The 12,543-nt window shown below is 51.3% G+C and overlaps 1 protein-coding gene across 2 annotated transcripts in view; it reads left to right on the forward strand.

The window, feature by feature from the left end:
* The window catches only part of Ccdc40 (coiled-coil domain containing 40), a 36,903-nt gene that overhangs the window by 16,973 nt on the left and 7,387 nt on the right, over nucleotides 1-12,543 (forward strand). For both annotated transcript variants that reach the window (XM_021178226.1, XM_021178225.1), the window contains exons 11-17: nucleotides 1,423-1,666; nucleotides 1,756-1,938; nucleotides 6,539-6,784; nucleotides 7,298-7,511; nucleotides 8,651-8,820; nucleotides 9,024-9,115; nucleotides 9,788-9,908. In XM_021178226.1, coding sequence (XP_021033885.1) covers nucleotides 1,423-1,666; nucleotides 1,756-1,938; nucleotides 6,539-6,784; nucleotides 7,298-7,511; nucleotides 8,651-8,820; nucleotides 9,024-9,115; nucleotides 9,788-9,908 — 1,270 coding nt within the window. The remainder of the gene's footprint in view (nucleotides 1-1,422; nucleotides 1,667-1,755; nucleotides 1,939-6,538; nucleotides 6,785-7,297; nucleotides 7,512-8,650; nucleotides 8,821-9,023; nucleotides 9,116-9,787; nucleotides 9,909-12,543) is intronic.

A 12,543-nucleotide genomic window follows, 5' to 3' on the forward strand; every position in this document is an offset into this window, starting at 1 on the left:
GAGAGAGAGAGAGAGAGAGAGAGAGAGAGAGAGAGAGAGAGAGAGAGAAAGGAGTAATTGGAGTGATGAGCCTGCCCTGCCCCGCAGGCTGACTGGTGACTTAATGACCTGAGCTTCATTGTCTGCATCTAGAACAGGATAATGTCATCCTGACAGGAAGGTGACTCTCCCAGCTCTTGGATTCCTTCCTTTCCCCCTCATAATCATGACAGCAAAGACGTGTAACCCTGGGTTCTCAACAGGTTCCATCAGTGGTCCTGTTGATCCACTAGAAAATAGCTGTCAAGGGCGGGACAGAAGTCTTGGATGGTGAAATGCATGCCGCCCAAGCATGGGGACCTGAGCGCAGCCCCCACAGAACCCATGTAAGAAAGCCAGGTGAAAAGGCTTTCTGAGACAGGGTCTGTCCATCTGTCCATGTGGCTCTGGGCATCTGGAGCTTGCTGTGTAGACCAGGCTGACCTCAAACTCACAGAGACCTGCTTGCCTCTGCCTCCCGAGTCCTGGGATTAAAGGCATGTGTCACCACATCTGACTAAACATTTATTTACCTATTGATGTCTTTAGTGTAGATGTGTGTCTTACCTACATGTATGTCTATGCAGTGCACATGTGTGCAGGATACACGAAGGCCAGAAGGCATCTGGGCATCTGATCCCTTGGAAATGTAGTTATAGGTAACTGTGAGCCACTATGTGGGTGCTGAGACTCGAACCTGGATTCTCTGGAAGGGCAGCCAGTGCTCCTAACCACTGATCCACCTCTGCAGCTAAGGGTGCACACACACACACACACACACATTCCCAGAACCATGCCACAACTGCACTGGCATCCCTGGGTCAGGTAGGGAAGCAGGCTGAGCAGGCTAGCAAGCAGCATTCCATCACGGCCTCTGCGTCCATCAGTGGTGGATTCCTTCTGCCTCCAGGTTCCCGCCTTGGCTTCCCTCGGTAATGGTAATGGACTGTACATAACCTGGGAATCAAACAAACCCCTTCCTCCCCAAGTTGCTTTTGGTCAGGGTTTTATCACAGCAACGGGAAAGCAAACTTAGAAGACACACATAGAGAAATAAACAGCAGTCAAGAGTTGGCACCCGGGGTAGAGAGATGGCTCAGCGGTTAAGAGCACTGACTGCTCTTCCAGAGGTCCTGAGTTCAATTCCCAGCAACCACATGGTGGCTCCCAACCATCTGTAATGGGATCTGATGATGCCCTCTTCTGGTGTGTCTGAAGACAGCTACAGTGTACTCATATACATTAAAAAAAAAAAAAAAAACTTTAAAAAAAAAAGAGTTGCCACCCAATTATCTCTCTGTGCGTGGAATCCACTTGGCGAAACTCCTCTGAGTGGAAAACAGCCATGTACCCCAGGCCTCCCATGTGCTTGCCTATAGCAGGCTTTACCCTCTGGCTTTTCAGGGAGTGTCAGCATCAGGTGAAGTCCACAGACAGTGAGATCGAAGTCTGCAAGAAGTCCATCATGCAGGAGGAAGAGAAGAATGAGAAGCTGGCCCGCCTCCTGAACCGCGCAGAGACAGAAGCCACACTGGTGCAGAAAATGACCGCCCAGTGCTTAAGCAAGCAAGAGGCTCTGCAGACAGAGTTTAACACGTACCAGCTCGCCCTGCAGGACACGGAGGAGATGCTGAACAAGGGCTCTGTGGTGAGCCACGGCCCCCAACCCTAACCTCTGCCCTCAGCCAGACCACAGGAGGCCCTCCATGGGCACCACCTACGCACAGCTCTTTACAGGAACACTCGGCGGTCTTGAGCGAGCTCCAGGCCACCCGCCAGGCTTTCCACCAGGAACAGGAGCTACGGCAAAAGATGGACATGTCCATGGTGGACAAGCTGCAGGAACAGGGGACCTCCAGCAAGATGACCAAGTACTTTCATCAGCTCCTTCGGAAGCTGCAAAAGGAAAACACCAACCTGGTAGGGAGGCCCCAGCCGACAGAGCAGGGGCTGGGCTGGAGCCAGAGACGGGAGTGAAGAGTTGCGTGGGGGGCGGTGGGGGGGCCGGGTGCGGGGAGGGGGGCAGGGGAGGGGTGCACATTACCTTGTTTCTAGCTGTCAAGGCAATACTTTGTATAATTATTTATTTATATTTGCTTTCTTCTTTCTTTTTTCTTTCTTTTTTTTTTTTTGAGATAGGGGGTTTCTCTATGTAGCTCTAGCTGCCTGGAAGTTGGTATGTAAACCAGGCTGGCCTCAAATTCAGAGATAAGAGATCTGCCTGCCTCTGCCTCGCAAGTACGGGGACTAAAGATGTGGCCCCATAATTTATTTTAATTAATTATTTAATTAGTTTACTTTCTGTAGGGCTAGAGATTGAGCCTAGAGTCCAGCACATGCCAGGCTAGTGACGTACCACTGAGAGACCCTGAGACCCTTGATCCTTTTCCTTCTTCCTTAAGACAGGGTCTCACGTTGCTCCTGCTAGCCTCAAACTCACTACTCTGTGTGTGTGGGTGTGTGTGTGTGTGTGTGTGTGTGTTGGAATTATAGACCTGGGCCACCACACCCAATTTATTGGGCCCGAAGAGTAGCCACACACCTCCCCAGCTCCCCAAGACATCTCTTTGAGACAGGCTCTCACTGAGTTACCCTGGGCTGATCTTGAACGTAAGCTGTAGCTAGGCTACACCCAGGCTAGGCTCAAACTTATGCTCAGCATGGCCTGGCTAGTCTCTTGAGCAGCTGGGATGACACATCCAGCCCATAATTTCTTACTGTAAAAAAACCTGGGGAGCCTGAGTGTGGTCCTGGGTTCTTCCCTCCAGCATGGGGGGGGAGGAAGTTGGGGGGGGGCGTGGGGCAGGGGGGAAGGGGAACACAGAAAGACACAATGAAAACTGTAAGAGGCTGTAGACCTGCCATCCAGGAAACCCTGTCTGTTTCTTTTTTCTGTACACATTTAGACACACACGAGCGTGCACACACACACACACACACAATCATGCTAACACTGCATTCTTGTTAGATATCTGGTTCCAGGTCCAATCAAATATATTTTTTTATTAGTTTCATTGAACTGTGACACAGTTTTAAAAAAAAATTTATTTTATGTATATGAGTACACGTACATACGTAGCTGTGCAGATGGTTGTGAGCCTTCATGTGGTTGTTGGGAACTGAGTTTTAGGACCTCTGCTCACTCCGGTCAGCCACACTTGCTCAGTCCTCGCTCGCCCTGGCCCAAAGATTTATGTATTATTATACATAAGTACACTGTAGCTGACTTCAGACACACCAGAAGAGGGCATCAGATTTCATTACAGATGGTTGTGAGCCACCCTGTGGTTGCTGGGATTTGAACTCGGGGCCTATGGAAGAGCAGTCAGTGCTCTTACCCACTGAGCCATCTCACCAGCCCCCTGTGACACAGTTTTATTTTATTTTCTTTTATTTTTGAGACTGGTCTCTCTCTGTGTACCCGATTGTCCTAGGATTTACCATAGAGCACATGCCGGCCTCAGACCCATGGCTGCCTGTGTGCCCCCACCTCTCAAGTGCTGGATTGTGGGGTGAGCCCCCACACCCTGCTCCTTTTTTCCTTCCTTTCATCACATGGTGGGATCGCTGGAATCTCTGTCTCGAGTGGCCCTGAGGAGGGCGTGGCCCCACCCCCTAAGGGAGCACGACAGCCTGGCTGAGTCTGGCTGAGGACACATCCCCACAGGAGGACTGCTCAGTTGTTTTCTCACACCACACAGTCTTAGGAAGAGAGTCTGGCCCGCCCTGGCCCAGCCAGCACCGGTCCATGCTATCAGCTGCCCACCCCATGCAGATACACTCCCTACATTTTCTTTTTCTTTTTAAGATTTATTCATTTGTTATTTTATGTATTTGAGTACACTGCTGTACAGATGGTTGTGAGCCATCATGTGGTTGCTGGAAATTGGATTTAGGTCCTTTGCTCGCTCCAGACAGTCCAGCTCGCACTAGCCCAGCTTGCTCCGGCGCTGCTTGTTCCGGCCAAAAGATTTATTTATTATTAAAAATAAGCACACTACATCTGTCTTCAGACGCACCAGAAGAGGGCGTCAGATCTCATTATGGGTGGTTGTGAGCCACCATGTGGTTGCTGGGATTTGAACTCAGGACCTTTGGGAGAGCAGTCAGTGCTCTTAACGGCTGAGCCAGATGGAGTGGATCTCCAGCCCCACTCCCTACATTTTCAGCTCCAGCTGTGCCACTCCAACCCAGACTTTCTGGTTCCATCCTGGAACCTGGGAGATGGGGAACACCCAGGTGTCTCTTCAGTTAAGTCTTGAATCCAGCTCCCTTGAGAACCTGAGCCTCAGCGCTCCCTCTGGCTAGGGCCTTGGGTGCAGGCAGCTTCAGGCCCCCGGGGGCTCAGCTGTCTTTCCTGTTATCTGGAAGGAGGCAGAGGACCTGCCCAGTCGCCAGTCACCACTCCTGACATGGTGACTACTATCAGGAGTAGACATGGCTGTTGCCACCTGTCCTCCTAAAAGGACAGCCACTTGTCCGGCAGCCTAGGCATCCGTGATTCACACACACCCTGGCAGGAGGGGAGCTCACTTCTGCCCTGACTGGACACAGCTGGCAGCAGCTAATGCATATATGGCCCAACTGGATCTCCTTGGAATCTTTCCTTGGGAGCAGGGCAGGGAGCGAGAGAAGGTGGTTAAGGACTTTTGAGACTCTAGGGGGCGTGGTGGGTATGAAGTAGCCTGCCCGGGCCCCATAGCTGCCCAGACCAGTCTTGGCCCCACCCTGCCCTGTCCTAGACTGGACATGAACTATCACCACCTTTTCCCACCAGAGGGCAGTAAAGAGTCTTAAGCTAACAACTTTGTATGTCACCATGGTTTTCAAACAGAAGTATAGCCCTTGAAAGGGGACACCGGTACTCAAAAGTCCTGTGCACTGGTGACATGTGTGGGAGGGAAGGAGCCTGTCTGAAGAGAGGATCAGAATGAGGCAGTCGCGTTCTGTCTGGAGCTGGTGCAGGAGGAAGGGGGTGTGTGTGTCAATGCAGAATCTCATTATAAACTCAGAGGCAGTGACAAGGTCCCGAGGTCCTGGGCGGCCGGGCTGCTTGTCTTGGGTGGCAGAGGGCAGTGTTCCATCTGGTCACAGTGCAAGAGGAAGAAAGATGCCATACCCTGAAAGGGATCAGGATGCAGAGTCCCACTGTGCGCTGCACAGCTGTCAAAAAACAGACAGCTTTAATCTCAGCCTCTGGGAGGCAGAGGCAGAGGTCAGCCGGCACACTGAGAGACTCTCAAAACAATTTTTTTTTTTGCTGGTGATGGCACACACCTTTAATCCCAGCACTTGTTAGGCAGAGGCAGGCGGATTCGGAGTTCCAGCCTGGTCTACAGAGTGAGTTCCAGGACAGCCAGGGCTACACAGAGAAACCCTGTCTCAAAAAAAAATTTTTTATCTTTAATTACACAAGAAAATGAGACAGGATCTGTCAGACTAAAGAGTTCAGTGGAGTGTGGTCCCACCATGCTCTCCTGAGGAGCACAGGAGGGCATACGCTACACTGAGAGAAAGGTAGGATTCCAGGTGGTCCTTCTGGTGGCTTTGTGACAAGAGTCGCCCATGATTCAACACGCTCCCTCCCCAAACTTGTGCCCTGCTTGTTTACAAGAAAAACCAGACATGGACAGCTTGCTTTCTCCTCTGTTCTCTCCTCCTCGCCCCTCCAGTCCCCTCCCCTCTCCTCTCCTTCCTCCCTTCAAGGTGTAATATAACCTATATAACCCTGGCTGGCCTGGAATTCAATATGTAGATCAAGGTGTTCTCAGAGTCACGGTGATCCTCCTGCCTCTGACATGCTGGGATTAAGGACATGAAGCAGCCAGGAGCAGAGGCAGGGGGATCTCTAAGTTTGAGGCCAGCCTGGTCTACAGAGCAAGTTCCAGGACAACCAGGGCTACACAGAGAAACCCTGTCTCAAGAAATAAACAGGAGCTGGAGAGATAGCTCAGGGAATAAGAGCACTGACTGCTCTTCCAGAGGCCCTGAGTTCAACTCCCAGCAACCACATGGTGGCTCACAACCATCTATAACAGGACCTGATGCACTCTTCTGGTATGTTTGAAGAAAGTGACAGTGTACACATATAAATAAATAAATAAATAAATAAATAAATAAATAAATACATCTATAAAAAAAGACGTGTCTCAAAAAAAACCTAAATAAACAAACTAGCATACCAGCCCCCAATCCCTTTTTTGAGAGAGAGAGAGAGAGAGAGAGAGAGAGAGAGAGAAAGAGAATGTCTTTTGTGGCCCACACTTGAGCCTCCCATGAGCTAGAATCACAGGCATGGGCCACAACACTGCTTTATTTTATGCACGCTGTCTCCATTGGGTAAGCAGGCCCCTTGTGCTTTGTGGTGGTCCTTGAAGGTCCTTGAGATGCAGGGCCAGTTAGCTTCCTCCTGATGGCATGCAGGGATCTCTTCAGTATACCAGTAGAATGTCGAGGACATAGCAGTCTAGCCCAGCCAAAGATGGAGAACGCTCACACCTATGTCCCTTCGTGCCCTCAGGTGACACATCTTTCAAAAATTGACGGCGATATCGCCCAGGCCACCCTGGACATCACCAACACCAACTGCAAAATAGACATGCATAAGAAGACGCTGGGGGAGCTGGACAAGGAGGTAAAGAGGTTCAACGATCTCATCACCAACAGCGAGAGCGAGATCGCCCGGCGCACCATCCTCATCGAGAGGAAGCAGAGCCTCATCAACTTCTTCAACAAGCAGCTGGAACAGATGGTGTCGGAGCTGGGGGTGAGCGCCGCCCAGAGCCCCGAGCCACGCCCTCTCCCCCCCCCCCGCTCCCCTCCCCCATCACAGTAGTGAAGTGTCTGGGTGTGAGGACTCTCTGAGCCTCTGGAGTCAATGCCTTGAATCATGGTTCTCCGTAGCCCCCTCCAAAAGAAGGCCTTGGGGAGCTAGCTCAATCGGCATGGCAGTTCCTTTGTCCTCATAAAGATGTGGGTCCACCCAGCACCCACAGTAAAAGCCAGGCAGGGGACCTCTGCACCCCAGAGCTGGGAAAGAGGCTGTTGGCCAGTCAGTCTAATCAGCCAGTGAGTAACAGGTTCAGCAGGAGACCCTGTCTGAACAAACTAACACTCAGTGTGGAAATCTTACCTCCGTGGCTAAACAGGCGCGCGTGCGCGCGCATCATGCGCGCGTGTGCGCACACACACACACATATATACTACACATAAGTAATAATAATAATGCACGCCCGTGGAGCCCAAGGCTCATGCTTCACTATTATTAACTCTCCTCCAGGGGGAGGAAGCTGGACCCCTGGAACTGGAGATCAAAAGGCTGTCGAAGCTGACAGAAGAGTACAACACGGGAGTGGCTGAGGCGCAGATGACCTGGTTGCGTCTGCAGCAGGAACTGGTCCAGGTCACGCATGAGCGTGAGGAGCAGCTGGTGTCCGTGGACCAACTGAAGAAGGAGGTGCACATCATGGAACAAAAGAAGCTTCGCATAGAGAGTGAGCCTGGGGCGCTCTGGGGAAGGGGCCACACAGCGCTAAGCTCTGCCAGCCACTCGAACCCCAGACTAGGCGACACGCACCCGTAACCCCAGCAGTCGGTAGGCTGTAAGTTTGAGGCTGGCCTGGGCTACATAGAAAGACCCTGTTTCAAAACAGAAGCAAAGTAAGCCACGAAAACGCTGAAGCTACCTAGCCTGTTAGCGGTTTTCACCTGTGCTCCCGAGGCCAAAACACTCCTTCAAGGGAACTCTGAGGTCTGTGGACCTCAGACAAATGCAGCCAATCTCCTCAACCCCGCCCCTAACTAGCGTTAGAGCTTTTTGTTCCCGCCCACCCCAGATCTCTGAAGCACAGTTGAAAACCCTTAGCCACCCAGAGCGGTGGGTCCCACCGGGTTGACCCCGTGCTCGCCAGCCGTATCTGAGACCCCAGGGCCTGCCAGCGTCACCACCAGCATACAGCACGTGACTGGAACTTCCTGGGTCCCACGTGGTCCAGTTAGGTCTTCTCCGAAATGTCTGGAGCGACTGTGCCTGCCCACTTCCCAGAGATCCCACCGCATGCCCTGGCTCCTCCTCGCACGTGAGGCCGCCTGGCATGGAGGGGAAGAGAAGTGTGGGAAAGCAGAACTGGCTGGATGCAAAGCCCCCCACCCCCACCCCGTGGGTGAGATCCGCTGAGACAAAGTTAACCACCTGCAAAGCCGTAGCTCTGAGCCAGCCAAGGATACTGGTGTGGGAATGGCAGTGAAGAGCAGAATTGTGTGCGCCCTGCTGCCTTTTTTTTTTTTCTCACCAAAAAGGGCAAGAGTATCTTTTATCTTTCTTCTTCCTATCCCGCCTTCCCCAAATACCCAGAACATCTGAGCCCCACACACCCCTGCTCTCGGCCCCGCCCACCCCATGCTCCTCCCCACTTACCTCTGCTCTCTGCCTGGGCTTCTGCAGCACGTGGTCCTTGCAGTTCTCTCCAGGGACCAGGCTTTGGAAAAGAAAGTCCAGGAAGGCACACACACACACACCACCCGTGGAGGAGCACCTGGTTGAATCAGACCGGATAGGAAGGAGCCACAGGAGCTGCTGCCTGCCGAGGACCCCTAACCCTCCATCATTCCTCCACTTGCCTGTCCCCTGCAGGCAAGATTGAGCATGAGAAGAAGGAACAAAAGATAGTGAGCCGCCACATGAGGGATCTGGACAACGACCTGACCAAGCTCAACATGCTGTTGGACAAGAACCGATGCAGTTCGGAAATGCTGGAGCAGAACAATATAGCAACTGAGATGGAGTTTCTGCGCACGCTGAAGGCCAGTACTGCACACTGCCCTGTCAGGCGCCGGCAGGGTGTGGTGGAGGGCACGCACGCACGGACGCGCATCCTCCATCTGGGCAGCCTCCCTAGAGTGGCTTGCGGAGGGATCCGGATGTTGGTCTGAGGCCTGGCAGGTCCAGAGGGGCTCTAGAGGCCACCGCCCTGAGCCTTCTTCACAGCTCTCCTTGGTCCCCACAGGACTCAGAAAGAGAGACCATTCAAATGCAGGAAAAGCTGATGGAACTCTCTGAGGAAAAGGCCACCCTCCTCAACAGCTTCGTGGAGGCCGAGTGAGTAGGGGCGCGGCCCGAGCTAAAGGTCACCAGGCTTGTGAAGAGTCTGTGCAGAGGGAGAGCCACCAAATATTGGCACCACTGGGTTATGTCTGAAGGCTTCCCTTATGAGCCCCAGAAGAACCACAGAACCACCATACACAGCTGTAGAACACCTCTCGGCAGCATCCACCAGCCAGGCCACTTGCCTCTAGATATGGAGTGGTTTCTTTGAGATAAACTTTATAAAGTTAATCTAATTTTTATGAAAAAAAAAAAAAAGTAGTAACACGCAAACCCATTCCTAAGCATTTTACACTACGACCAAGCATTGAGAATAGAAAAGAAAAAAAAAACAAAAAAACAAAAAAAAAACAGGGAGCTGGCTCAGTGGATGAGGGAGCTTGCCGCATAAGCATGAGGACCCGAGTTCAAGTCCCCGGCACCCATGTAAGCCAGGTATGGTCAGGTGTGCCACAGCCCCAGATGATAGAGCTCTGGGCTCAGTGAGAGACCTTGTCCCCTGAGAATACATGAAGAACGCATTGAGCAGGAAACCCCATGTCTCCTGGCTTTGGTATGTGCACAAGTGCATGCCAAGCCCCGGCAGAGGCAGGGTTTCTGTCACACACACACACACACACAACTAAAACTCCTCTGCCTCTGACGCTGCCTCTTCTACCTCCGAAGGCACCAAATCATGCTGTGGGAGAAGAAAATCCAACTGGCCAAGGAGATGCGCAGCTCAGTGGATTCTGAGACCGGGCAGACAGAGATCCGTGCCATGAAGGCCGAGATCCACAGGATGAAGGTAAGCTGTCTCAGCGCTGTGGGCACGGGTCGTCCCGTAGGCCGCACATTGGGCCACATCGGGAACCAGAGCCACCCTGCCAGTGACAGCCGTTGAGATTCCCAGGGGGGGGGGACCTGCTGCTGCACAGTGGCTGCATTCTAGCAAACATGGCTGCAGGCTCTGTGTCACCACCCACCTCTCACACCAGGAGATGCTTGCACTGTGCAGAATATAATCCTAGGACAGCCAGGAGATGCACGGCGCCTCGTAAACTGTTTTATCTCAACCCCAAGCTACCAAGGCCCACTGGTCTTTTCAAAGACTGATTGTAAAGCCTGGTTTCCCAGCCCACTAATCCCACTGTGGGACAAAGAGCCTCATATGGGCTGGTGTGGTGGTCACATCTCTAATACCAGCAATTTGAGGTCAGCCTGGTCTAAACAAGAAGTTTTTCAAGCTGTCCAGGGTGACATAGTGAGACCTTGTCTTAAAAAACAACTGAGGCTGGGCGTGGTGGCACATGCCTTTAATCCCAGCACTCGGGAGGCAGAGGCAGGCAGAGTTTGAGACCAGCCTGGTCTACAGAGTGAATTCCAGGACAGCCAGGGCTATACAGAGAAACCCTGTCTCGGAAAAAAAAAAAAAAAAAAAAAAACAGCTGAGGAAACCAGGTCCAGAGGGCACTCACCCCATCTCTGAGGTGTAGATCGACTTCACTAAATGACAAGTGACCATCAGTTTAAGGTTCAAGACCTTAGGGACAATAAGAGCCATTAGTGGCTAAAGAGATGGCTCAGTGGGTAAGAACATCGGCTGTTCTCCCAGAGGTTCCAGGGTCAATTCCCAGCACTCATGTGGCAGCTCACAACTGTCTGTAATTCCTGTCCCAGGGATCAGGTGTCCCCTACTGGCCTTCACAGGCACCAGGCATGCACATGGCATAAAGACACACGTGCAGGTAAGATGCCCATATACACAGAGTAAAATTTTAAATTAAAAAAATAAATCAGGGCTGGGGAGATGGCTCAGTGGGTAAGAACACACCTTCCAAAGGTCCTGAGTTCAATTCCCAGCAACCACATGGTGGCTCCCAACAATCTGTAATGGGATCTGATGCCCTCTTCTGGTGTCTGAAGACAGCTGCAGTGTGCTCACAAACATAAAATAAATAAATAATTCTTTAAAAAAAAAAAAAAACCCTGAAGGTCAAGCCACTTTAAAAAAAAAATAGATCAACTAATCAATTAGATTACCCAATGAAAGCAACATCATTTTCCATATTATGTAAAGGCCTCTGGCTGTTGGCTACTCTTTAGCTCTCACACATGAGCTGAGCAAGGACATAGTTTGGCATTAAAGTGCTTGTGTAGGAGTGCCTGACTGCCAATTTGACAGAACCTGCAATCACCCAGAAGACAATGTCTGGGCGTACCTGTGAGGGATCATCTAGATTCCTTAGCCCTGGGAGTGCCTGTGAGGGGTTACAGTTGACTCGAGTCACCTGAACCATGGGTCCCACTGTGGCACGCACTGTAGTCCTGGACTCAATAAAGGAGATGGAGACCTGAGTGCCAGCATTCCTTGCTGCCTGTGGATGAGACATGACCAGCCAGTCAAGCCCCTGCTCCCTTCCCCACCATGACAGACTGTGCCCCTCAGAACCGCAATTCAGAATGAGTCCCTTCCCCTCTTAAACTCTTTTTTTTTTGTCAAGATATTTTGTCACAGCAAGAAAATAAGTAATTAATACATCTAGCATCTGTAAAATATGAGGACAGTCACCTCTGTCTTTGCCTGGAATCCACCCTAGCATCCATGCAAGGGAATATCAAGTTCAAGGCCACCGTCAACTACACAGTGAAGCCCTGTATCAAAAAGCAAAAGGTATATCTAAAAAATCCTCAATTTAATACTCAGAGCATAGACAGGCTGGATATGGTGATACAGACCTGTAGTGTAGACCTCGGGAGGCGTAGGCTGGAGGATCAGTGCCACGGACTACCCCAGTCCAGTACGGAGCGGGGCTTAGGCTTCTAGGAACATGTAGAATAAGAAAAGGAATAAGAGAAAACAAAACAGATAGATTGCCATGAGAACTACGGCTCAATAATTTTTCTCTGGCAAAGAGTTCCACAGCCGGTTCCAGGAGGCCTCCCCCTTTTGAGGTCAATCGCCTCAGTGTGCGGAACATGACACACAGATCCTACTGGAGGTGGTGTGGCAGATCAGGAGTTCAAAGTCATCCTCGGCTACAAAGAGAAATCAGTGTCATTTTGGCCTACACAAGACCCTTTCGAAAAGCACAGAATCGGAGCGATTGCTGCAGCAAACAAGCTCCCCACCCCTGGGGCTCCTCCCCCTCTGCCTCCAAAAGCATAGCTTGTTAATTACTGAATAAGCTCACAGGGGTCAGTGCCTCGACCACACATGCAGAATATGGTTTGCTCCACCTCCACAAACCCGGCATACGCCCTTCTGCAGCGCACTTCTGCAGCTCATAACAGGCAGATGCAATCCCAGCCTCAGCCGTGACAGGCAGCACTGCACTGGTGATTGCTGGGGCCCAGGTTGGTTTTTTTGTTTGTTTGTTTGTTTGTTTTTTTGGGGTTTTTTTTTTGGGTTTTTTTTTTTTTTTTTTTTTTTTTTTTTTTTT

Source organism: Mus caroli, chromosome 11 (genome assembly GCF_900094665.2).
Source record: "Mus caroli chromosome 11, CAROLI_EIJ_v1.1, whole genome shotgun sequence".
Lineage (NCBI taxonomy): Eukaryota > Metazoa > Chordata > Mammalia > Rodentia > Muridae > Mus > Mus caroli.